The 26,875-nt window shown below is 43.4% G+C and overlaps 1 protein-coding gene across 2 annotated transcripts in view; it reads right to left on the bottom strand.

Annotated features, from left to right (window-relative positions):
* THSD4 (thrombospondin type 1 domain containing 4) overlaps positions 1-26,875 on the bottom strand; it is a 672,648-nt gene that overhangs the window by 14,372 nt on the left and 631,401 nt on the right. For both annotated transcript variants that reach the window (XM_035259084.3, XM_035259085.3), the window contains 5 exons: positions 22,292-22,421; positions 20,486-20,690; positions 18,838-19,011; positions 9,795-9,968; positions 2,647-2,826 (listed from right to left, as the gene is read on the bottom strand). In XM_035259084.3, the coding sequence (XP_035114975.1) occupies positions 2,647-2,826; positions 9,795-9,968; positions 18,838-19,011; positions 20,486-20,690; positions 22,292-22,421 (863 nt within the window). The remainder of the gene's footprint in view (positions 1-2,646; positions 2,827-9,794; positions 9,969-18,837; positions 19,012-20,485; positions 20,691-22,291; positions 22,422-26,875) is intronic.

Raw genomic sequence — 26,875 nt, 5'->3', positions numbered from 1 at the left:
TAGACCCTTTCAGTGGGTGAAATTAGGAAAGATTTTTAGAAAGATAACTTATAAGTTCATACTGACACTTCCAATTCGAATTCAGGACAACAGGCTTTTTACTGAGGTCTTAAGCTATATGATATCTATCTTGTATCTTTATATCCTTTCTCCTAAGCAGAGAATCTTACTTCTCAAGGATACTGGGGCTAACAGAATTATACTACCATCTAATTACTCATCTGCCTTCTCACACATGATATGCCCAATCACTGTATCCAATACAACACTCTCACCAAAAATAGGATTATTTCAAATAGTGTGAATGTTTTTCTGCAGTAATTTTTTTTAGGGATAGACTGTCAAATTACCAGGTATTAAAGCCACTTGCATTAGTGCTGGTGCCACCAACTGGAAACACGTTTAGATTAATTTGTTTCACTGTATTTTCAGTTTTGGGGGATTGCTTTCTTTAATTTTCTTTTTATAATTATCTAAAATATTTACTTAGTTCCAAACTCAAATTTGGAAAACAAGGTACATTCAAAGAAGTCTAGCTTCCATTAGTCCTTCGCTATTATAGTAACCACTGACTTCATATTTGTTTCAATTTTTTTCTAAATTTGCATCTAAAAATTTCCCTTTTTGTGGCATACATATCTATTAGTTTTGACAAATTCATACAGTTGTGTAACTCCCACTGCAAACAAGACATGAAATAGTTTCACTGTGCACAAAAAACATTCCCCTGTGCTGCCCCTGTGTGGTCAGATTGCACAGATGTGCTCACTCATCCTCCGGCATGCACTGATCTGGTCTCTGTCTCTGTAGCTTCAGAATATTATATAGATGGACTCGTATAACATGTAGTTTTCAGAACCTAGATTTTTTTTTTTAACTTAGCAAAACGCACTGGAAGTTCATCCATTTTTTCATTGCTGAGTTTTTTGTCCCACCGTGTGGATGCACCAGGGTTTGTCCGTTCACCTGTTGACAGACATTTGGGTTGATTCCAGCAGGTGTTTTTGGAGATTATCTCCTTTGACTTGGCCTGGTGAGCATGGCTCTTTGTAGACTTCCCGGACCAGATGACAAAAGAAAATTGCGATCTGTTCTTGTATCCTCAAGCCTTGGTCAACAGTATAATAATGAAGTTCCACTTCCCAGAAGTTGACAGGACACTTTTTGACCCACCTCCTTGGTTCCCGTCTGCCTCTGAGATGTGGTTTGCTACACAGCCAATGGCTGTTACCACTGGAGCAGACAGATACTTTTTGGAAATAGAACTCTCAACTTTTATTCATACATATTTTTTTCTAAGCAAAATTCCCTTTTACTGCTCTTGAATCATTGTGAGAAAGGCTCTGGCCCCTACTCTGGGCTCACTACAGCCTCTGCTTGAAAACCGTCAGTGATGAGAAACAGAATGACTTTTCCCCCACGTCCCACCCCGACCCACAGGACTATGCCAATGGTCACCTGGAATGGTGCCCTCTGGAGGTTTTCTGGTCACCTGGAATGAATGATCACCTCGTGATGAGGTTTTCTATTTTAGGAAATTTCTTTAAAATGAATGCTTCAACTTGAAAAAAATATATCTTATCACTACATCCATCCGTTCCCCTTTCATTTCTTAATGACTTATTTCTGTATTTATTAATCTCTCCTTCTCTTTCTTCACTTAACACTACTTCCCTCCTTTATAAAAGGGATTTGAAATGACTTGAGAAAGACTTAGAGGGCCACAGATTTAAAAAAAAAAGTGAGAAAACTAGGACTAAAGGACGATAAGGGTAGGGAAAAGAAAGAGAAGGTACGGGAATATTGGCGCATAAAATCCACTTTGCAGCATCTGATGTACTCTCTCTTTGAGGTGAGCCATCATTTTGGTTTTGAGCTTCCTAGTAGCCAGTTCAAAGAGAAAACAGAATCAGTCCCACAACCCATAATCCAGAATGTCTATAGGATTTTTAAAAAGTGTACACACACACACACACACACACACACACACACACACACACACACACGGAGACAGGCAGACAAGTACTGAGGTCTGACAGAAATTCCTCTGGTGAGTTTTATAAAGAGGTCACTACAGATATAGTAATTAAAAAATTTTTTTAGAGATGGGGTCTTGCTAGTTGCCCAGGCTGGTCTCAAACTGCTAGCCTCAAATGATCTTCCCAACTTGGCCTCCCAAAGTGTTGGGATCACAGGCGTGAACCACTAGGCCTGACATCAGATGTAGTACTTTTAACAGCACCCTTGAACCCTCAATCCTCTCTGGCAGCATTGCTCAAAATGCAGTCCAAAGACAACTTCATCCAACACACCTTAGGAACTTGCTAAAAATGCAAATCCTCGGCCAGGGCTGGCCCAGAGTTGGACTTGTCAAACAAGATCCCCAGATGATTCCTTGGCACACTGAAGTGTGAGAGTCACTGTTTTATGGCTGCTACAATTTAGAAACCAAGATCATCCAGGTTTCAGGCCTCCTCCACCAAGCAGGCTGCGTCATGAGGTATCCCAGCAGCCACCACCTAAGGTAGATTGCTGTACGGAATCTCTTAAAGGGCTGAGTCCAGTGCCTGGCCCAGAGGGGTCTATGGAAGTTCAGCTGGGGAATGGTGTGCCAATGCAACCTCCATCAAGAGCACCATGACTTACCATGCTCCATTCGGTGCTAAACCATTTGGCTCCACAAGGCTTGAGGTGGCAGGATTGCTGGCTGGGGGGTTTTTCCAGGAAAGAACATTCAGAGGGGTCCAGCACTTCAAAGGTATCTGCATTCTTTCTAACACAAATCACCTCCCTCTGTTGTGTCCCACTCCCGCACTCGATGGAACACTGCAGAAAGAAGCAGAGAAAGTTGAGTGTCACATGATGGAAAGGGGCGGCAACTGCTGTGCATCAGGGGATGCTTATGATGGGCACCATCAATTCTACCACCAATTCTGGGAGGAAGAACTGCATGGGAACCTGGAAATGTTTCTGGAAGAGAAGTGGCATATGGATTGCAATTCCCTAACAGTTCTGTGGTACCCTGATGGTCACAACTGGAGGATGCTGGTCACTAAGATCTTGCTGTCTTCTGTGCTGACAGGGAAATAGTTTACCGTAAACTCTCCTGCAGGATCACATCAGCCAGGTCGTTGGGTTGTTTCTGTCCCATAGGCTCTGACACCTCTCACAGGAGGTAAGACAATGAGCTGACATTCTCGTTTTATCCGTTAGTCTCCTTGGAGGTGGGTACTGTGACTGAATGCACTCCCAGACTCTGCACATCTGTGAACACCTAAAGCTGAGAAGACCCAAGACTTGGGAAAATGTACGCTGTGGTCAACTCTCCCCTTCCAACAGGGCAGCCAGCAGGAACTGTGACTACAGAGCCCGATCTTCTTGTTTCCATATGTGGTGCCGAAATCTGTGCCATGGGGTAGTGATCCCACAAAGAAGCTAGGCGATTCCATATGTTGATGCATTTTGTTAGTTCATGGAAATAAAATGCATATAATGCATATAAATTATGCTATTTAGTTATCTATCACTTGGCTAAATTTTTTTGTTTGGTTTACTCAATCTTTTTTCTTTTTTTTTCAGACAAGGTCTCACTCTGTCACCCAGACTGAAGTGTAGTGGTGTGATCATGGCTCCCTGCAACCTCAACCTCCTGAGCTCAAGTGATCCTCCCACCTAAGCATCCATGGGACCACAGGTGTGCACAACCTCGCCTGGTTAAATTTTTTTGAGACAGGATCTCACTCTGTCACCTAGGCTAAAGTGTAGTGGTGCAATCTTGGCTCACTGTGACCTCCACCCCTCAGGCTCAGTAATCCTCCTACCTCAGCCTCCAGTGTAGCAGGGAATACAGGCACATGTCACCATGCCTGGACAATTTTTGTATTTTTTTGTAGAGCCGGGGTTTTGCCATGTCACCCAGGCTGGTCTTGAACTCCTGAGCCCAAATGATCTGCCTGCCTCAATCTCCCAAAGTGCTGGGATGATAGGCAGAGCCATCACACCAGGTGTTGGCCTGCTAATTAAAAAAAATTTTTTTAGAGATGGGGGCTGGGCACAGTGGCTCACTCCTGTAATCCCGGCCCAGGTAGGATTACAGGGGTAATCCAAGGTGGGTGAATTACCTCGGGTCAGGAGTTTGAGACCTGCCTGGCCAATATGGTGAAACCCTGTCTCTACTAAAAATATAAAAAGTTAGTTGGGCGTGGTGGCACGAATCTATAATCCCAGCTACTTGGGAGGCTGAAGCAACATAATCACTGGAATCTGGGAGGTGGAGATTGCAGTGAACCAAGATGGCGCCACTGCATTCCAGCCTAGGTGACAGAGCAAGACTCTGTCTCAAAAAAAAAAAAAAAAAAAAAAAAATTGTTTTGAGAAACAGGATCTTACTCTGTTACCCAGGCTGATCTGGAACTCCTGGCCTCAAGCAACCTTCCTGCCTGGGCCTCTCAACGTTCTGGGATTACAGGCATGAGCCATTGTACCCAGCCTCTTAATACTTTCGGATTAAAAGTTGTAAAGCAGTGTTCTATGTACTTTTATAGACTTCAAAGAATCTACTACCTTTAGAAAAAGCCTGTAACGATGTCTGCAGTTCACACTTTAAACATTAGCTTTGCTATTCATAAGCAGCCACACAATCAAATAAAAACAGGGAGAAAGAAAAACACCTACCTACAGAAAAAAAATTATAAAACCCCCAAACCAACAAATGATGAATTAGTCACACAGGGCATGAATTAGCAGAGGTTAACACCATCAGAAGTTTCTACTTTGTCCATGCCTTTTTGCCATCTTTGTAGCATTAAAAAAACCACAATATTTCTTTTTTTTGAGATGAAGTGTCTCTCTGTTGCCCAGGCTAGCATGCAGTGGTGAGATTTCAGCTCACTGAAACCTCTGCCTCCCAGGTCAAGCGATTCTCCTGCCTCAGTCTCCCAAGTAGTTGGGACTACAGCTGTGAGCCCCTGTGCCTGGCTAATTTTCGTACTTTTAGTAGAGATGGGGTTTCGTCATATTGGACAGAGTGGTCTCGAATTCCTGACCTCAGGTGATCTGCCTGCCTTGGCCTCCCAAAGTGCTGGGATTATGGGCGTGAGCTTCCACACCCGGCCAAAAAACTACAAAATTTTCTAGTCTGTTTCTCCTATTTTCCTCCATGTTAGTTTATGATTTGGAATGTATTCGTGTCTTGTCCTTTTCTTTCAAGTGCTGCAGCCAATGGAAGAATTGAAGGCAGGAGAAGAGCCACAGGCTGCAGCAGGCAAAGGCTGGCCTCTCAGCAGAAAGAATGAGGATGGGGCAGGGGTGGGAGGTGGGGGTGGGCAGCAGGGGTGGAATGCTGGACTGAAGTCAGGAGACATGGAAACTAGTCTCGACAGCATCAGTAAATAGCTCGGTGCCTTTGGCCAAGACACTGCACTTCCCCAGGTCGCTCTGATCTTATCTGAAAATTGAAAATGAGGGGTTTGGAAACATGATCTGCAAGATCCCTCACTGCTATGAGATCCTACCTCTGTACTAAGTGTGTGGCAGAAAAGAAGACTGCAAACCTCAATCTGAACCTGAAGTTATCTTCTGCTATGTTTTGGCAAGTCCTTGAAAAGACTGTGTTCTTAAGGGAGAATGAGCACGTCTCAGCCTTCTTTTACTGTAAATGATCAGAAATAGCAGAATATGTATGTCTGGAAAGTGAATAAATGTGTGTGTGTATGCATCTCTCAATCTCTCTCTCTCTCTCTCTCTCTCTGTGTGTGTATTTCTCTCTCTGTGTGTGTGTGTATGTGTGCATGAGGCAGCATTTGAAAACAAGAAAGGGTACTCAGTCTTGGTGGTCCAGAAATTATGGGGAATCTTTGAACACTGAAAAACAGACGAGATCAAAGTGAAGAAGGAAACTGGAGTCCAAATGCACACAGAGGAGGAGCTCTAGCAAAGCTCACATGCTTCAGGCTAGATTGGTGGTGGACGGACAGTGAGTGATTAGCTGAGTTACTAGCTAAGAGCAGCCAGGCTGGCCTGACTATGCCAAGGAAGAGGAAGCAGTGAGCCATCTGCCAGAAGCATTCGTGTCAAAGTGCAAAATGAAGTCATTTTTAAGTATTCAAGGGCTCAGAAACCTTACCACTTACAAATCCTAATCAAAAGACTTGCTGGGTTATAGCCTTCAGCAAAATAAAAAGAAACCAGGAAGATGACACAGAATATAAAAGAAGGAGCTGGCAAAGACACCGATAAAAGCTGTTATTACTAATGAATACCAGGTGTCTTTTTTGGATAATCAAAATGTGTTGGAATTGGATAATGCTGACGGTTGTACAACTTTGTGAACTTACTAAAAACGAATGAATTGTATATTTTTAAAGGGTGAATTTTATGGTATGTAAATTATATTTCAATAAAAAATAACCTTTGGGGAGAGGAGAAAGCTGTTTTAAAATTTAAATTCATATTTTCTATAAAATTAACATTAATCTGGAGCTAGATCCAGATAATACCAACATCTTTCTGGAAATATTGTAGATTGAGAGGGTGGAGGTAAATAAAAGGAGAAGGCTTCTATTTTCTTTTAGGAGAGGATGTAGTTACTGATAACTTGACACTAATGGAAACATAAAAGTTTAAAATTCTGTGCTAAAAATTTGAGTGTTATCACAGAAGACATACCACTAGAAGATGTATAACTTTCAAAATGTTAGAAGAGAAGAAATGGAATTTTAAAAACCTGCCTAATAATAAACATGTAGAAAGGAAAGAGGAAAGAAGCAAGAAAGCATGGTAATAGAAAACACAAAATACAAAAAATAAGGATTACAATAAGTATAAATGGTTAAAATTTAACTCTTAAAATACAGAGGTTTATAGATTAGGTAAAAATAATGTAAAAAATAGTCCTGCACATGAAAGACATATCTTAAAAATACATAGAAAGTTTGAAAATTAAGAAACTGATGAAGATATATCAGGTGAAAATCAATAATGGAGTAATTCAAACAGTAGATAAAATATAATCACAGATAAAAGCATACATGACCAAGTAATATTTAATAGGGATAAATGCTTTCAATGAGAAGTGATGGCAGTTTTGCATGTTTCTGCACCAAAGAATTCCTATAGTTGCATTTTGGTGGATCACTGATCCATGAAAAGATGAGAATAAAAATATCTATTGCAATAAATGCAATCAATAAACTGCTCCACACCCACAGGCCAACAAAATGGCTGCTCCAGAAGACTAGAGACGGTGACGGATCTCCCCAGAATGAAGACAATCTAAGGTTGTAGTAAACTCAGAATTGATAGAGAATAATGGAAATGATTCTGATCATAAATAATGGACTTGGCAGATGCTTATGAATAAAAGTTGGGCTACTATGCCTCCAGAGTAGAAAGAGACGTCCTAAGCTTGATATACTCTAGTTTCCAGGGATCTGAGAAGCAGCAGAAAAGGAATATAATTTCTTTACTGGTGGAGTCAGAAAGACTCTAAAGCCAGAAACTCCTTGGTCTCTGCCTCTCCATGGACTTAGGTCTCATCCTCTCAGGCTGGCTTTTTGCACAAGCCTCAATAGGGCCACTGCCAGCATCTGAGCTCACAATCTCCTAGTGAGTCTCTTCCCTAAAACACAAATGAAATGTCCCCAGGAAGGACTCTGTTTGGCTCAGCTTGGGTCACACGTCCAACTGTTGGGTCATGTGTCTAACCCTGGACTAATCACTATGACCAGGTTGGGTATTCGAAATGCCAACTTTCATTCAACCCACATCGTTGAAAGAAACATTTATTTTTATATTCTGAAGTCAGTTAATGTTTAAAACTTACCTTTCAAGAAATAAGCATGCTCTCATTTCAATTTCTTTGGGGATAATGTCAAATTCCTATGGCAGGGAGCTGCCAGCAGGCCCTGACATCCTTATAAATCCAGAACCAAAACCTTGTCCACATTCAATTGTATCCTGACCCTTTTGGACAACAGGGCAACAAATCCTTTCTTTCTAATCTTGGCAGAAATAAAGGTTGTCATTGCCAGGGTTCATATCATTCTTAGTTCTTTGAGCTTAGTCCCAAAGTCAATAGGAGGCCACAAGCAAAAAAGGCCCTGAATCCTGCTCCCTTCTCTTCTGAGAATGGTAGACATGTGAATTCAATTGTATTACTTATCTTCACTTGTGTGACTATAATGATCAGATGCTATGACTTCACACATCTATGGATAATTTGGCATAACTGGTGTCCCACAAATAGTCACTATTAAATTACCTTTGGGGTTTAAGTCTTATGTGTTTTGCTACTAGCAATGAGATAGAAATAGCTGGCAGAAAAAAATAAACGTGGAGAGATGGAAACTAATATTTATTAAGTATTTCCCATATCCTAAGCAATGGGTAACTTTATGTGTAGCATCTCATAAAAACCTCGTAACAACATTAGGAGGTTGGTATTATGAGGAAACAGGTTCAGAGGTCAAATCACTCACCTAAAGCCAGAAAACTGATGAGAAGTCAAGCTGGGATCAGTTAGCAAGTGTGCCTAACTTCGCTATTCATCAGAGTAGCACTGGAAGTACTTGAATTCTTTCTGAATTCTTTATCTTTTACAAGTTGTATTATAAAAACATTAAAGAGAATTTGAAAAGAAAAACATTTCCCTATGCTTTTTGCATAAAAAACTGTACATTGAAGTGGTAGAGGTGATAGGGTTTGAATAATTTCACATTCTATTTCCCACTTCCCATTACGCCATATGCACTTCTCAGACATCTTCCTAATGATTGCTGTCATTGTCACCTTAAATTTTCCTGAGTTATGATCTACCATAGTATCCACAACCATCCTGCTGTCATGATCATCTCTGTTGAAAAAGGCCTTTTTTTCCCCTTTTGTTAATTATTTCCTTAAAATGAATCCCCAGGAGTGGGGTGACTGGGTTAAGGCGAATGAACATTTTTATGGTTCTTGACTTTTATTGCCAAATTGCTTTCCAAAGGGTTTGTATCCATTTACAAGGACAAGGCAGTGCATTTTTTTCCAAGGTCAGTTTTTAAAGCTACTTAAAAGAAATAAAATTCTATATGGAGCCAGAGGTCTTGATAATGTGCAAATTGTGATCATAAGCCAAACAGTCCTTGGAGAACCAGCCAGCCCTGGGAGCCAAATGCTAAGTGTTCCAAGAACTCCAATACTGATGGTAATCAAAACGAGGCAGTCATTTCCATATTTTCTTAGTGGGGTTCACGTTCAGTTTTGGAAGAGTGATGGAAAATGTAATTCATCAATTATTAAAGTATTAAGTATTATTTATTCTTCATAATGAAGCATTACAACTTCTAAAATTTCTGCTTCTGACACTGTCAAATGCCAAAAGAACTGGCTTTATTAACAGGAATATTAATGGCAGCCACCATTTACTGTGTGTCAGGCACTGTGCTACATACTTTATATGTGTGATTTCACGGTTTCATTTCTTCTAAAAATAACCTCATAAGGTACCATGGCTACCAGCATTTTGTAGATGAGGAAAGCATGTTAGACCATAATCTTGAGGGCAGGGATATTTGTGTGTTGCTCACTGGTATAGCCTGAGTACTTAGATGAGCACACAGTAGGTGCTCAATGAACACTGTTGACTAACTGAGGCTCCAGGAGTATAAATAGCTTCTCCAGGGTCACAGATAGACAGTGGCACAACTGGGATTCAAAGTTGGGACACCTGACACAAAGTCCTGGTTCCTAACCCCTCTGCTATGGTGCCTCTTGCCTGGCACAGGCAGACGTACCCAGTTCTGGCCACTCACCTGACTCCAGCTCCCGGTGAACCACTCCACCTTGCCCGTGCAGGGTCCATTGTCACATGGGGTGGCCTCTGCTGGCCGGTTGTTCCCACAGCCCTCCAGGGGTAGGCTGCTGACATGGTTGGTCATGCACACCACCGAGCGTGTCCGCACTCCGGCCCCACACTCCGCTGAGCACTGTGAGACAGGGGGAGGGCATGTTAGTGGGGAGGCCCTGGCAGCTGCTGAAGCCGTTTTCAAATGATGCAAAGGAGGATGGAATGTTTCATTTCCCGCCATCTGTTTCCCCTAGAAATATCTGACAGTTTCTCATGCATAGCCTGCTCCATTATGGGATGTCAGTATGGTGACTCCTGCCTTAGATTTTCTGGGTTGGGCTTCATTCTAAATTCCAAATATCCGGTCTCACCACTGCAATTAATTCACTTATACCGGTTAGGCTATCTTTCTCAGCTTTTGGTTTCAAAAATATAGTCAGGTTGGCTAGGTATGGTGGCTTATGCCTGTAATACCAGAGCTTTGGGAGGCTGAAGCGGGAGGATTGCTTGAGGCCAGAAATTTGAGGCCAGCCTGGGTAGCATAGCAAGACTGGCCCTACAAAAATTTAAAAAAAATTAGCGAGGAGTGGTGGTGTGCACCTGTAGTCCCAGTCTCGACCTGTAGTCGAGAGGCTAAGGCGGGAGGATCACCTGAGCCCAAGAGTTTGAGGCTGCAGTGAGTTATGATTGTACCCTGCACTCCAGCCTGGGCAACAGAATGAGAAGACCCTGTCTGTAAAAATAAAAATAAAAAAAGTAAAAAAATATATTCAGCTGAAGCAGAATGGGTGCATGAAAACCTGGGCACATGTCTACCTGCCAGTAGCCACGTCTGGGCTGGGACTGAAGTCTGTCACCTCAATATTGCTGCCTGATATCAAGGTAAAGTGCTCCAGTCCCTGAAGGCCACAGCTGTGAGAGGATTGGGAGACAGCTTGGTACAGAGGGAGAGCTTGGCTTTGGAACTAGGTACAGCAGTGTTGATATCCTCACTAGCTCTGCAGCCTGGAGCAGGTGACCCAGACCTTCCTACCTTTGGCATGCTCATCTGGACAACTGGCATAGAGACACATCTCTGGCAGGACTAAGGAGAATGTATAATGTGCTTTGCAGACAGCAGGTGCTCAATACATGGCATAAGGGGCTTCAACTCCTACATTCCCACTCTCAGATGGAAAAACTAAGCCTCATAGGGATAAAATCTTAGCTTAGAAGATTATTTGGCTTAGAGCCAAATAACTATTAATAATTTTTCTACTCCAATCACACTGTCCTCTCCTTGGGCACAGTGGAAACATTCCCAAGTCATAGGCCAAAGCTCATAGAGCATTTTCCATCTGTCTTGACATACTTTGGAATGTACCTTTATTTTGCTTCTCATCTTGTCTTTTTTTTTTTTTTTTTTTGAGACAGGGTCTCTCTTTGTCATCCAGGTGGGATTGTATCACCCAGGTGGTGCAGTCTTGGCTCACTGCAGCCTCAACATTTTAGGGTCAAGCGATCCTCCCAACTCAGCCTCCTGAGTAGCTCCAGGTGAGCACTACCACATCCACCTAATTTTTGTATTTTTTGTAGAGATAGGATATTGCCATGTTGCCCAGGCTTGTCTCGGACTCCTGAGCTCAAGAGATCCAACTGCCTTGGCCTCCCAAAGTGCTGGGATTACAGGTGTGTGCCACCACACCCTAACTTCATCTTATTTTTTCAAACATTTTTTGGGCATTCTTATCTGGGTGTCCCACGGATACTTCGAATTCAGCATGTACACCGTCACCACTGTTACCATTCCTTCTGTTTTTCTGATTTGCTTTCAAGTTTCTACCTGGATTTGAAAGTTGACGGTTCTCCTACCCTCTTGCTTCCAACATCTAGACAACCATTAGATCTTGCAGACTCTAGTTTTGCCACATTTCTCTAATCTGTCTAGTCCCTTTCCACCCATGGTCCCCAGGACCATTTACTTTCTTGCCCTGTACTGTGGTTGTAGCTTCTTGCTCAGCCTCATCAGCTTTTTCAATGCATTGGGATTCCAGGTGTTGAGAACTCCATGCTAAATATTCCCTCTGAAGTCATTCCATTCCTAACACAAGTCACATATGGACTTCCCCAACTAGCGTTAAGGGTTTCCGATAATATGGCTCACAATTGAACCACTTCTTCTAGACTAATTTCCCATTGTCCTATTCCACATACCTCCTGCTGGACAGCCCCCGAGTTGCTGCTATTCCCTGATCACAGAAAATGCTCACAGAGACCTTGCCCCTGCCATTCCCTGCACCTAAAATGCTCTTTCCCATCACTGGACAGATCAGAAGTCTTTAAAGCTCAGCTCAAATACCATCTCCTCCATGAAAACTATCTTGAGTGCCCAATTTAAGCTGTTCTTTCCAGCCTTGGAATTCTCATGGCATTCTATGGGCTGCTTCCTGCCTTTAAATTATGGTTATTTGTGTCCTGTCTTTTTTTTTTTTTTTTGGTCTTTGCTGAAATAGGCTTAGTGAGAGCAGGAACTAATGGATCTCTAATTCTTTCTCAGGTCAGTGCCCTTACTCATGAGTAAATCCATGAATATCAGTTGCATATAAACTTGGGCCCTGCCTTGTTCATTTCTCTTACCTATTAGCACTTTCCAGTCCTAGACGTGGCCCTTTAGCACATGACTGAAGTCTTTTCTAAGGGTTTCTGGGTCTTATCAGCCTAGGAGTTCAATGATGAGGCACGTCCTTTTCTGACTAGCAAAGGAGATTTGGTCCTTCTTTTAGGAATATCCTCTCAGGACTGTGGGTGGGTGGGGTTTGCAGCCTCCCTTGGAAGGTTAGTCCCTGCTCCCTGCTGATAAGAGAATATTCTTATCACTGGAGATGGGCAGCTGACTCTAAGATGAGTCTGCACAAATAAACTTTAATAAAATAATCCTTATCTTCTTTCTGTTTCCCCCATATATTTCTTAGTCAATTGTTCACAATTTACTCTGCCCCTAGAAGCCCCAGCCCCTTTTATTTGTCAAATCACTTATCCATAATTTATCACCCTTTGTTAAAATGATATATAAGCCCTCGAGTCTAACTCACTTCTTTCCTATGAGGCCGTCCATGCCACAGAAAAACATTAACTTCAAATAAAGTTGGTAAGATTTTTGTCTGTTAATGTTCTGTCAGTTTAATTCGCAAACTGCAGCCAGAGAACCTAAGAATGTAGAGCAAACATGTTTCCTCCCCTACAGGTTTGCAGACATTTTTCCTGTTCCTTGCTGTATTTAGATTGTTATTAGAAATCAGAGACAATGACTCAGTCCCTTAGCTTAAAATTTCTTTGTTACAATAATTGGAATATTCTAGGCTAAAGGATTTGTTTGTGTGTTTTTTTTCAGCTATGTACGATCTGGGTTTCTTCCAAACTTTAAAACTCAAGATATTTAAACACTCTTGTAAACAATACAAGGTAAGCCGGGAGTGGTGGCTCACACCTGCAATCCCAGCACTTTGGGAGGCCAAGCAGGGAGGATCACCTGAGGTCAGGAGTTTGAGACCAGCCTGGCCAATGTGGTGAAATCCCCATCTCTACTAAAAACACAAAAAATCACTGGGCATGGTGGCACACATCTGTAATTCTAGCTACTTGGGAGGCTGAGGCAGAAGAATCGCTTGAACCCGGGAGGCGGAGGTTGCAGTGATGCAGTGAGCTGAGATTGCACCACTGCACACTCCAGCCTGGGTGGCAGAGCAAGACTCCATCTAAAAAATAAAAAAAAAATAAATAAATAACAGTAATAAAAGGTAAATAGAATTTCAGTTGTCTTCATGTCACCAACGCTTAGATTCTTTCTTTCCAGTTAATTTTCATCTGACTAGTTAACTTAATTTTCTGCCTTTTTTTTTTGAGACGGAGTTTCGCTCTTGTTACCCAGGCTGGAGTGCAATGGTGCGATCTTGGCTCACCGCAACCTCTACCTCCTGGGCTTAGGCAATTCTCTTGCCTCAGCCTCCCGAGTAGCTGGGATTACAGGCACACGCCACTGTGCCCAGCTAATTTTTTGTATTTTTAGTAGAGACGGGGTTTCACCATGTTGACCAGGATGGTCTCGATCTCTTGACCTTGTGATCCACCCGCCTCGGCCTCCCAAAGTGCTGGGATTACAGGCTTGAGCCACCGTGCCCCGCCAATTTTCTGCTTTTAAAACCAAGTAATGCAGATGCATCTGGGAAAGTGTCTCCACATCCCCATGTGCTTAATTTAAAAGAAGAATATTAAGGACCATGCCAGTGCCCAATGGGAGGACATCACGCGGATGAGGCCGGTAGAGGAGTTTCACTTTATAACAACACCTGCAGTGAAAAGCCCAACAAGCATAAATGTGAAAGGAGCTCGCCACACAGGACCTGGCCCGGGAAATTGGTCAGCAGAAGCAAGGGGAAGGAGAAGCCCCTAACAGGGAGCAGGGACTAACCTTCCAAGGGAGGCTGCAAACCCCACCCACCCACAATCCTGAAAGGATGTTCCTAAAAGAAGGACCAAATCTGCTTTGCTAGTCAGAAAAATACGTGCCTCGTCATTGAACTCCTAGGCTGAGAAAACACAGAAACACATGGAATTTCTAAGCAGCCCTCTGGTGGGGACTGCCTTCTCACTCCAGCCAACAGTTAAATCCTAAACTTGGCCCAATTGGCCCCTGAGGGACTATAAGGCTGTAATAACTATTCTTGAACCTCAGCTTTATGCATCATTTTCTTGTAATTTAAGTAGCTCAGTATTTTTTTCCTGGAAAACTTTCTTAGAAATTAGGTGTTACCAAACTGAGGCTGGTGGACTTTCTAAAAGCGTTTTTTCCTATTGTGATTAAAAATGGCACACATGCTTAAACCTATCATTGATTTGCAGAATGAAAAGTCAGTGATGCTTACTTCTGATAAGGCCCACTCTCGATTAAAAGCAGCTGAAAGGTGTTGGTAAGGCGAGTCATTAAGCCAGAAGAACTTGTCCCTAGAAGTTTAAGAGAAGATTCCCACTGGGGTTACAACCTCAATTCGTTTAGGGAAAGAATAATTAATTTTAAATTGGGCAATAAGACACACTCTGTACCCTTCAGTGTTTGCAAACCTTAATTTTCTTTGGTCTCTCTCGCTTCAGCTTGTTGAATCAGAGCCTGTGTCTCATTCCTGACTGGCATGTAACAGGTGCTCAACACATGTTTATTACCAGTAATACAAAATTTCATAGCTCAGACTAAAGCTTAACAAAGCCGACTTTTACACAAAGCAACTATTCACAGGTGGAAGACTGCCATCTGCTGGTCATTCCAGGGGCTGAACCTGCTCTAAGACCAATTGGTAGCCCAAAGGCTCCTGGTGACATGGAGCAACAGGGCAAGACCTGTCTCTAAAAAATAAAAATAGGCTGGTGTGGTGGCTCATGCCTGTAATCCCAGCACTTTGGGAGGGTGAGGTGGGCCAATCATGAGGTCAGGAGTTCAAGACCAGCCTGGCCAACATGGTGAAACCCTGTCTCTGCTAAAAATACAAAAAATTATCCGGGTGTGGTGGCGGGTGCCTATAATCTCAGCTAGACAGGAGGCTGAGGCAGCAGAATCACTTGAACCCAGGCGGTAGAGGTTGCAGTGAGCCAAGATTGCACCACTGCACTCTAGTCTGAGGGGTAGTACGAGACTCCGTCTCAAAAAAATAAAAATAAATACATAAAAACTAAAAAATCCCAAAGATTTAGAAAATAGGAGATTGTTTCAATTATGTAGTTCTATAATAGCTTATAATAAAAACAATGTTTTAAAGATTTTATTCTTATAATAATTAAGTGAAAAGAACAGGTGACCAAATTATACATACATTACGATTTATATCTTTAAAATACGTATGAGGAAAAAAGCTATGTAGGTAAAGTATGTACGAGAAGAAAAAAGCTTGAACTAGAGCTTAAAACAATCTTAAATTTTTTTTTTTTTTTTGATGGAGTTTCGCTCTTGTTACCCAGGCTGGAGTGCAATGGCATGATGGCGCGATCTCAGCTCACTGCAACCTCCGCCTCCTGGGTTCAAGCAATTCTCCCGCCTCAGCCTCCTGAGTAGCTGGGATTACAGGCACGCGCCACCATGCCCAGCTGATTTTTTGTATTTTTAGTAGAGACGGGATTTCACCATGTTGACCAGGATGGTCTTGATCTCTTGACCTTGTGATCCACCTGCCTCGGCCTCCCAAAGTGCTGGGATTACAGGCTTGAGCCACCGTGCCTGGCCAAATTTTCTTTCAGTGAAGAGATTTGGAGCATAGTTTTCCAAATGTTTCATATTCTTAAAATAATACTGTATTACTTTATAACCAGAAAAAATCAACATTATTTGAAAAAGAATCTTTCCAATAAAAAAATGAAAGCCCAGCATCATTCTTTTCATCCATTTGCTGATACAGGAAATCCATCCAGTTTATTGAGAACACAAATGAGTTTTGGGTTGGTTAGAAATTCAGAAACTAAAGAACGAAAGGATAAGCTGAAGAAACCAGGAATTTTTAGCCTGAAGAAAGTGGAACGGGTCCCCCAATGGCTGTAGGGCCATCCTTTTCTAAAGCACAGGGGGACTTAGTAAGAAACACTTTGGTTCATTGTAAAAGGAGATCTTGTGACACCTTGAGCTGTACAGAAAATAGATGTAATTGGACACACAGTAACTTTCTGATAAAGAGTTTCGACAAGAGCTGTGACCTATGTCAGAGACACCACAGAGGATTCCTCATGCTGGCCAGGAGGCTGACCTCAGAAACATCTTTCCCTACTGTTTCCACAGTGACTCTAGCTAATGTTTGGGATGGGACGCTTGGAAAATGGGGATATACAAGAAGAACTAGGATGAGCCCTGGACTCAGCTTTCTGGCAGAAGTTTGAGTCAGCGGCCAGGTCAGCATTTACTCTCCATCCGTTTCTCTTTGGTTAGAGCCTCCCTGATGGCCAAATTAGTGTCTGCTCCTGGGCCTGAGGGCACAGTCAGATACTCATCTTGGGAGCTCAGTATTTGCACCAAGGGCTCTCTATCAGGGGCCATCCCGGGGTTAAGGGGCAGGGACTGTATGCCACAAAATGTGGGGGAACCCACAAGATGAGTCGCTAGGGAATCTCCAGGAGGTGGAGTGAAGGCTGCATTTGCAGGCTTGTCCTTCCTCTCTTTCTGGATAACACTCCCTATGGAAGTGGATCGTTATGGTGATGAGAGGGACAAAATTATGGGGCATCTTACACCTTGGAGGGAGAGAAAACCTGTGTGAACACCTCTAGGGTGATGTTCAAAATACTCAACGGCAGGTGCACAGGTCAGTGACCGGTCAGAATGAACACTGAACAGTTGGAGTTGGCTAATGTGGCCATATGGGGCATGTCTGCTGATGTCCCCAAACTGCATGAAAGGGCCCTTCTTTGAGACTGAGATACTGCAATTGTTGTTCTCATGATGCTGGGGGGTGGAGACTAGGGTGGGGGCTCACAGGCTGCATCAGGTCCCCTAAGATCCATGAACTTGGCTGGGCTCCTCTGTCTTTTTTATGGCCTTGTTACTCAGAGTGTGGTCCTTGGACCAGTGGCCTCAGGGACCCGGGAACCTATAAGAAATGTACACTGTGGTCAGGCGTGGTGGCTCATGCCTACAATTCCAGCACTTCGGGAGGCCAAGGTGGGCAGATCACATGAGCCCAGGAGTTCAAGACCAGCCTGGGCAACATGGTGAAACCACACAAAAATACAAAAATTAGCCAGGGGTGGTGGCAAGGCAACTATAGTCCCTCCTACGTGGGTGGGGATGGGGAGGGGGCTGGGGTGGGAGGATCACTTGAGCCTAGGAGGAGAAAGCTGCAGTGAACTAAGATGGTCCCACTGTACTTCAGCCCGGGAAACAGAATGAGACCCTGTATCAAAAAAAAAAAAAAAAAAAAAAAAAAGAAAGAAAGAAAGAAACAGAAAAGCAATGTGGACTCCTTGGCTCCACCCCACACCTACTGCCTCAGACCTGCACTTTAACGTGGTTCATGGGTAATGTGTAGGCACAGGATTCTAGCAAGGGTAGTGGGGCAGACCTAGTATATCCCAGAGCTGCTAACCAAGGTCAGAGATGGCCAATCATGTCCTCATCCCAGGTAAACTCCCTAGATTGCCTGAAGAATCCAGAACCTGGACTTGGTACCTCTGACAGCTGTGCAGCTGCCCTGGGCAAACCCTCTGGCCTCCCTCATGCCTGCCAATCTGCTGCTGCCACCACGAAAGGAAGCACAATTGCTTATCTCCTTCCTCCTTTCTTCTCCCTGTCCTTGGGCATGTTCTTCAATTTGTTTAGTGTCTTTTCTCGAACTGTATTTCTGATTGTGGTAGAATACGCATAACATAACATTGACCATCGTAACCACCTTTAAGCCCACAGCTCCGTGGCATTGGGTACATTCATGCTGTCATGTAACCACCCCTCCATCTCCAGAATCCCTTTTTTGTATAAATCATCCTTTTGCCCTTGGTAGACGGATTTAATCTATGACTGCTTTCCCTCATGTCCAGGTAACTGGTGGACTAATGGTTGTCTATATATGCCTTTGAGTTATTCTTTGACACCTGAGACCCCCCCCATGGGAGGTCAGGCTACTGGGGAGGAAATGGGGTATGGAATGTTTTGAGTTGGCAGGAAGCAGCAGAGGGGCCTGCCATTGCTGAGTATGTATGAGGTGCCAGGTACTCACGAGATATATGAAAGATGTGATGTAATTATTCACTTTACCTAGCACGACTGAGTGACCACATGGAGTGCTAAGGAGAGTTCCATCAAGTTTTCACCCACTCCTCACCTCTGGAGCCCCTCAGTCCTCATGTAAGGATAGAAGCCTACGATAATTCCTCTCTGGGCTTCCCCGCCCGCACCAGAGCCAGAAATCAGCCTTGGGATTCTGAGCTCGTGATTGATCTTCCCATGGTTTCGGGGGCAGCTGGCAGACCTCAGTCCCCGGCGCCATGCCTGCCATCACACTCACCCTTTCACTCCACTCGGTGAGGAACCAGCTCTTGGCACAGGGTCCCATGTCGCAGTTCTCAATGTCATTTGGCCGGAGCTTCATGTTGCATTCCTCATCGTCAACAACATCCCCAATGTTGCTCACACACTTCACGTCACGGGTCCTCTGTCCCACTCCACAGGGCACCGAGCACTGAAACACACAGCACACTGGCTTCAGCTCTGGGAGAGAATTGCCAGCATGGCGCCCGCAGCCTTTGTTACCAGCCCCATGAGACCATGCTGAGGCCTAGTCATCCCTGTCACCACCTGGGGCAGGGATCTGAGCCCTAGAAAACTGTACAACCCTTTTCTCCAAGACCTTCTTAGATGTCTCGCCTACTGTAAACTAAAAATTAAATCCTTGGCTGGGCGTGATGGCCTCCAAGCACTTTGGAGGCCAAGGCGGGTGGATCACCTGAGGTCAGGAGTTCAAGACCAGCCTGACCAACATGGTGAAACCCCGTCTTTACTAAAAAAAAAAAAAAAAAAAATTAAATCCTAAGCCCTCCAGCTGACTTAACAGGCTTCCTCTTAGGCAAGGAGGCCCCAGAGAAACTTTAAACACGGAGTTCCTGGCCACAATAGGATGGGAGGATGGACACAGCCTGTCATACCACCTCCCTTCTGAATTCCAGCCACAACTAACCAGCATTAACGTTGAGAGATCATAAGATTGACCAAATGGACTCTCTGTGGCAACAAGATACCAAATTATAAACAGGACCAATGCCATGGCAGGCAAGGGTTAAGTCGTGCACCTCTGCCCTTGAAGAATCAACCATGTTTTAAGTTGCCTGGGAAGAAGGTCTTATGATCGTGGCTTATATCCTGTTCTGAGTAAAGAACATTCTTGTGAGTTCCTCAGATCTTATGAATTCTTCAAACTGTTGACATACTGATTAATATGTAACCTGTGGACACTGAAGAGGACAACGGTTTGTTTCTGAGTCATAAAGTTTTGCTGATTTATTTCTGATTCGGGTTACTGCCCTGTATGTAATACATTTACGCTGTATGCTAGTGATTCTAATCTGTAGCCAGTGATTAGAACCTCTGTGCTGTGCCCTCCAATGAAAAAGACAACTCCAATTCAAGGGGTCCCCTCTCTTCTAAACTTTCTTCTAAAAGCCTTTCCACTTGTCACAGACTTTGGACCACGTCCAACGTTGGTGGTGTGTCTTTTTGGGTTGGTCTTTACATTGGCTTCCAATAAATCTTTATCAAATTATTTCTGCCTTAACAAGCCTTAATTTTGGTTGACACCACTTTATTCTTCCAGGCCTCAGTCTTTTCATCTATGAAATGGGTGGGGAAGATTGGAAGGAGCTGGCTGTACCAGCAGTTGCCAACCTTCACTTTGCCATGATGCACAGAACAGATGAGGCCGGTATTACAGGACTCCCCTGGGCTCACCCATAAAGTTGGTGGTGGGAGGCGCACACTACCCTGAACTCAACTGAACTATCGGTACATCCCATGGTTTGCAAAAACAGCTGTCCAGACCCCCACGGGATGGGTTCCCTCCTGTGGAACTCAGGGTTACCCATCTCAGGTCTTGTTGGGGGAGGTTGGAGAGTGTGGCGGGAGCTGGAGAGGGGGCTGGAACGGGCTGCCGTGCTGCGTACCGAGGTCCAGTCGGTCCGGATCTGCCACTCGCTGCAAATCTTGAGTTGGCAGGTGCTGGTGGTCTCGGGCTTCTCCAGGTGCTGGCAGCGGTAGGGCTGCACCGTCAGGCTGCGGTTGGCGTACACCTGGCGGCACAGGACCTGGCGGTGCTGCATGCCCAGGCCACAGGTCTTGCTGCACTCAGACCACTCCCCGATGTCCCAGCTAGCTCAGGAATGAGAGAGCGAGAGTGAGAGACAACCTTCAGTCAACAAGAAGGGAGTGTGAGCCTGCACCAGCTTACACAGAATCATCAGAATCATCATGGGTGAAGTCTCTTACTAGAGTGTTGTTTAAAAGTCAGCCTAGGCGGGGTGCAGTGGTACACGCCTGTAATCCCAGCACTTTGCGAGGCTGAAGTGGGAGGATGGCTTGAGACCAGGAGTTGTAGACCAGCCTGGGAAACATGGCAAAACCCCATCTCTACAAAAAATACCAAAGTTGGTTGGGTGTGGTGGTACATGACTTTAGTCTCAGCTACTTGGGAGGCTGAGGTGGGCGGATGGCTTTAGCCCAGGAGATTGAGGCTGCAGTGAGCCATGATTGTACCACTGCACTCCAGCCTGGGCAACAGAACAAGACCCTGTCTTGAAGGAAAAAAAAAAAAGAAAGAAAAAGAAAAAGTCTGCCTAAAGGTCATCTGACTCTGTAAAGGAAGATAAATTTGCTTGACATACTATTTATCAATGGTTAGGGCCAAGATTCTATAAAAAGCTATAGAAAACGGAAAAAGTACAAATGATTTTTATCTAGTAAAAAAAAAAACCCAAAACAACTGCCAAAGGTTAGTTTTATTACCCTGTAGATCATTAACCCATTTTTGCTGCTACCTTAGAAATCTTATTCTAGTGTTCTTTTTCATGAACAATTCCCATGTCAGCTTCCCAAACCTTCCTCTTGTCATTTGCTCTGTTATTAGTTAAATGAGACATCAGCCCATGCTCATCATATAGTTAGGTGAGAATTATATTTTTATTACTCTGAAAATTAGGTTTGGACCCTTTTAGGGCCCTTTCCCCTCGTTCTTCTTCAAGTGTCCTATTTGTCATTCAATAACCAGTTCAAGGCCGGGTGTGGTGGCTCAGCCTGTAATCCCAGCACTTTGGGAGGCCTACGTGGGCAGATCATTGGAGCTCTGGAGTTCCAGACCAGCCTGGCCAACATAGTGAAACGCTGTCTCTACAAAAAATACAAAAATTAGCCAGCTGTGGTGATGTGCACTTAGTCCCGGCTACTCAGGAGGCTGAAGCAGGAGAATTGCTTGACCTAGGAGGCGAAGGATGCTGAGATTGTGCCATTGCACTCTGGCCTGAGCAACAGAGCTAGACCCCACCTAAAAAAATAAACAAACAAGAACCAGTTCAAGATCTCTCCTGACATACTTTTCCTGGCCTCTCCAGGCTGATGCTTTTGTGACTTGCATTATCCTGTCTCTGGAAACAGCTCACCCACTAACTACACTGGCTTCTCATGCTTTGCTTCCTCCTTTGTTTTCCTTACCAGGCTCAAACCTAATTGCTCTGACTTTGCCAAGGGTGGGCTTTTCAGGAGTGGGCTGACTTGCTAAAGGCTATCACCCCCGGGGTTCATCCTGAAAGACAGTTATGCTTGCCAACCAGACTGCAGTTTATGCATGGTCCAAGTCTTGTATTTCTAAATCAGATTTAGACTGACTTAAAACTACACTGTATCTGCTCCTGAGGTCCTGTGCACAAGCGACCTGAAGTAACCTGATAATAAGTGACCTCGACGGAGGGGCATCTTACAAGGCTGGGCAAGGGAAGATGTTGCAGGGCTCCTCCTCGGGGGATGGCTTCATGCTGGAGTCACAGTAGCTCTCGGGAGCCTCTTCGTGAGTGCTTCTGTGCACACAGCGGAAAATAGGGTACTGCGATCCTGCAATGACAGGAGAATGTCTGAAGGACTGTCCCACACACGGGAAAGCTGGGCTCTGCGTGGAGATGCACAGAGATTTGGGTGCTGATGAAGAGAGGGCACAGAAACAGTGAGGACAATTCACACACGCACGCACACTCACACCCCCTTCATTTGAGGGTTTACATACACCTACCTCACAGGGTCTTTGCTAGGAACTGTGGGGGTGCAAAGAAGGGCCTGCCCTAAAAGAAATCAACAATCTATTTGTGGACACAATCTAAATATGCTCAAAGGCAGATACAAACCATCTTCATAATAGTCCGAGATAACAGCAGAGAGATCCCTAGGCAGTGGAATGATTATAGAATGAACACAAATAGTAACTTTTCTAAGGTTCTCTGGAAGCATCAAAAAGAAAGTGTCCTAAAAGGGTCAAGCTTCATTCTTGAGAAAGAACTGGGTTTGGGTAGACGTGTGAATTTGTATTTTGGAGGGAGGAGGCTGCCTAGGTCATTCAACTGGAATGAAAGTGTTTGCCTCACAAACTAGACTTCTAGAGTGGGTTGACTTGCTAAAGGTGATCAGCTCCTGAGTTTATCATGAAAGATTCTTGCTAAACAGACTGCATTTAAGGGACAGGTTGAAGCACAGAAATAGGACTCAAGAAATGGCGGAAGAGCAGCTACCTCCCCCTTTGGCAAACATCTTACACATTCTTCTAATAAAGTATCCATGAGACAGTGAGTTTCTGAGGGACAGGGCTACTTCCTCACCTCGGCAGCCCCAGTACCTAGGATGGTGGCAGGTGCTCAGTAAATGACTGTGTTGAGTGAATGTTTGGTGTTGAATGGATGTTTATAACAGCCTTATGCTTTTTGTTTTACTTTCATTGGCTTAATAAGGATGTATCTATTTTCGGTAAAAAGCCAGAATTTGTTAAGTGGAATGTCTAGCTCTCAAAAAAAAAAAAAAAAGCTGCTTTAATTCTGCCTTCCTCTTTCTGTTGCCACCTGGTGGCAACACTGAGCTATTACTAATTGACTTTTTTTTTTTAATTGCATTTTAGGTTATAACGTGAGAAACGCGACCCCTGAACGCGACGTCTGAACCAACTACCTGAAGATGCTTCTTCGTAAGTAACTGTCTTCCCTACGGTACAGGGCAATATGCAACTCCTGCCGCGAAGAATGCCGTCCTTTATTTTACAACTCTGTCTTATCTTTGCTGCTAATTGGCCAGGCATTTATATTTTTTGAAACTCCAACTCCTTCCGATTTTAACTGCAACATGGGGGCTAACTTTTAACATAAATGCCACAATATTTCGTCAGTCATGAAAATGTTTCGGTCGTTTTTCAAGCTTATCTTGTATGACACACTGAGCCCGAGGGTAGTAAGAAACCTGACAGTTTGCAAGACAGTGTTGAATCTGAAATGATCATTTGTTTAAATTACCCTGGCAGTAAAAATTTACAGTGTGGCTATAACTTGAGACCACTTGAGAACGTTATTTAAAATAACTTCAGACCTTGTTATTGGTCTGTTCATAGTTTCAGCTTCCTCCTGGTTTAGGCTTGGGAGGACACAAGTGTCCAGGAATTTATCCATTTCTTCCAGGTTTACTAGTTTATGTGCATAGAGTTGTTTGTAATAATCTCTGATGACGGTTTGAATTTCCGTGGAATCTGTGGTGATTTCCCCTTTATCGTTTTTTATTGCATCTATTTGGTTATTCTCTCTCTTCTGTTTTTATCAGTCTGGCTAGTGGTCTATTTTGTTGATCTTTTCACAAAACCAGCTCTTGGATTTATGGATTTTTTGAAGGATTTTTCGTGTCTCTATCTTCTTCAGTTCTTCTCTGATCTTAGTTATTTCTTGTCTTCTGCTAGGTTTTGAGTTTTTTTGATCTTGCTCCTCTAGCTCTTTCAATTTTGACGATAGGGTGTCAATTTTGGATCTCTCCACTCTTCTCATGTGGGCACTTATTGCTATATATTTTCCTCTAGAGACTGTTTTAAATGGGGTCCCAGAGATTCTGGTATGTTGTGTCTTTGTTCTCGTTGGTTTCGAAGAACTTCATTTCTTCCTTTATTTCATTGTTTATCCAGTCAACATTCAAGAGCCAGTTGTTCAGTTTCCATGAAGCTGTGCGGTTCTGAGTTAGTTTCTGAATTCTGAGTTCTAACTTGATTGCACTATGGTCTGAGAGACTGTTTGTTATGATTTCAGTTGTTTTGCATTTGCTGAGGAGTGATTTACTTCCAATTATGTGGTCAGTTTTAGAGTAGGTGTGATGTGGTGCTGAGAAGAATGTATATTCTGTGTATTTGGGGTAGAGAGTTCTGTCTATCAGGTTTGCTTGCTCCAGGTCTGAGTTCAAGTCCTGGATATCATTGTTAATTTTCTGTCTGGTTCATCTGTCTAATATTGACAGTGGAGTGTTAAAGTCTCCCACTATTATTGTTTGGGAGTCTAAGTCTCTTTGTAAGTCATTAAGAACTTGCCTTATATATCTGGGTGCTCCTGTATTGGGTCCATATATATTTAGGATTGTTAGCTCTTCTTGTTGTATCAATCCTTTTACCATTATGTAATGTCCTTCTTTGTCTCTTTTGATCTTTGTTGCTTTAAAGTCTATTTTATCAGAGATGAGAATTGCAACTCCTGCTTTTTTTTGCTCTCCATTTGCTTGGTAAATCTTCCTCCATCCCTTTATTGTGAGCCTTTGTGTATCTTTGCATGTGAGATGGTTTGAAATAAAACAAGAAGGCAAGATTAGAGAAAAAAGTGCAAAAAGGAATTAACAAAGTCTCCAAGAAATGTGGGACTATGTGGAGAGACCTAATTTACATTTGATAGGTGTACTTGAATGTGACGAAGAGAATGAATCCAAGCAGGAAAATACTCTTCAGGATATTATCCAGGAAAATTTCCCCAACCTAGCAAGGCAGGCCAATATTCAAGTCCAGGAGATACAGAGAACACCACAAAGATATTCCACAAGAAGAGCAACCCCAAGGCACATAGTCGTCAGATTCACCCAGGGTTTCTCTAATCTTGCCTTCTTGTTTTATTTCCTGGATACAGCACACCGATGGATTTTGGCTTTTTATCCAATTTGCCAGTCTGTGTCTTTTGATTGGTGCATTTAGTCCATTTACATTTAGGGTTAATACTGTTGTGTGAATTTGATACTGCCATTTTGATGCTAGCTGGCTGTTTTGCCCGTTAGTTGATGCAGATTCTTCATTTTGTTGATGCTTTTTAGCATTTGGTATGTTTTTGGAATGGCTGGTACTGGTTGTTCCTTTCTATGTGTAGTGCCTCTTTCAGGAGCTCTTGTAAAGCAGGCCTGGTGGTGACAAAATCTCTGAGTACTTGCTTGTTCCCAAAGGATTTTATTTTTCCTTCACTTATGAAGCTCAGTTTGGCTGGATATGAAATTCTGGGTTGCAAGTTCTTTTCTTTAAGGATGTTGAATATTGACCCTCACTCTCTTCTAGCTTGTAGGGCTTCTGCCGAGAGATCTGCTGTGAGTCTGATGGGCTTCCCTTTGTGGGTGACCCGACCTTTCTCTCTGGCTGCCCTTAGCATTTTCTCCTTCATTTCAACCCTGGTGAATCTGACGACTATGTGCCTTGGGGTTGCTCTTCTTGTGGAATATCTTTGTGGTGTTCTCTGTATCTCCTGGACTTGAATATTGGCCTGCCTTGCTAGGTTGGGGAAATTTTCCTGGATAATATCCTGAAGAGTATTTTCCTGCTTGGATTCATTCTCTTCGTCACATTCAGGTACACCTATCAAATGTAGATTAGGTCTCTCCACATAGTCCCACATTTCTTGGAGACTTTGTTAATTCCTTTTTGCGCTTTTTTCTCTAATCTTGCCTTCTTGTTTTATTTCATTGAGTTGATCTTTGACCTCTGATATCCTTTCTTCTGCTTGGTCAATTCGGCTGTTGAGACTTGTACATGCTTCGCGAAGTTCTCATGTTGCTTTTTTTCAGCTCCATCAATTCACTCATCTTCCTCTCTAAGTTGTCCATTCTTGTTATCATTTCCTTAAATATTTTTTCAGTGTTCTTAGTTTCTTTGCATTGAATTAGAATGTGTTCTTTTAGCTCACGGAAGTTTCTCATTACCCACCTTCTGAAGTCTGATTCTATCATTTCATCACACTCATTCTCCGTCCAGCTTTGTTCCCTTGCTGGTGAGGGATTGTGGTCCCTTATAGGAGGCAAGGTGTTCCAGTTTCAGGTGTTTTCCTCCTTTTTGCACTCATTTCTTCCCATCTCTGTGGATTTATCCACCTGTCGTCTGAGTAGTTGCTGACTTTCTGACTGGGTCTCTGAGTGGACGTCCAGATTGTTGCTGATGAAGTATTTCTGTTTCTTAGTTTTCCTTCTAACAGTCTAGCCCCTCTGCTGTAGGACTGCTGAGGTCCACTCCAGGCCCTGCTCGCCTGGGAAACACC

The sequence above is a fragment of the Callithrix jacchus genome, chromosome 8, assembly GCF_049354715.1.
Source record: "Callithrix jacchus isolate 240 chromosome 8, calJac240_pri, whole genome shotgun sequence".
Taxonomy (NCBI): Eukaryota; Metazoa; Chordata; class Mammalia; order Primates; family Cebidae; genus Callithrix; species Callithrix jacchus.
The sequence above is the reverse complement of the archived record's forward strand: the minus strand, read 5'-3'. Positions and strand labels throughout refer to the sequence as shown.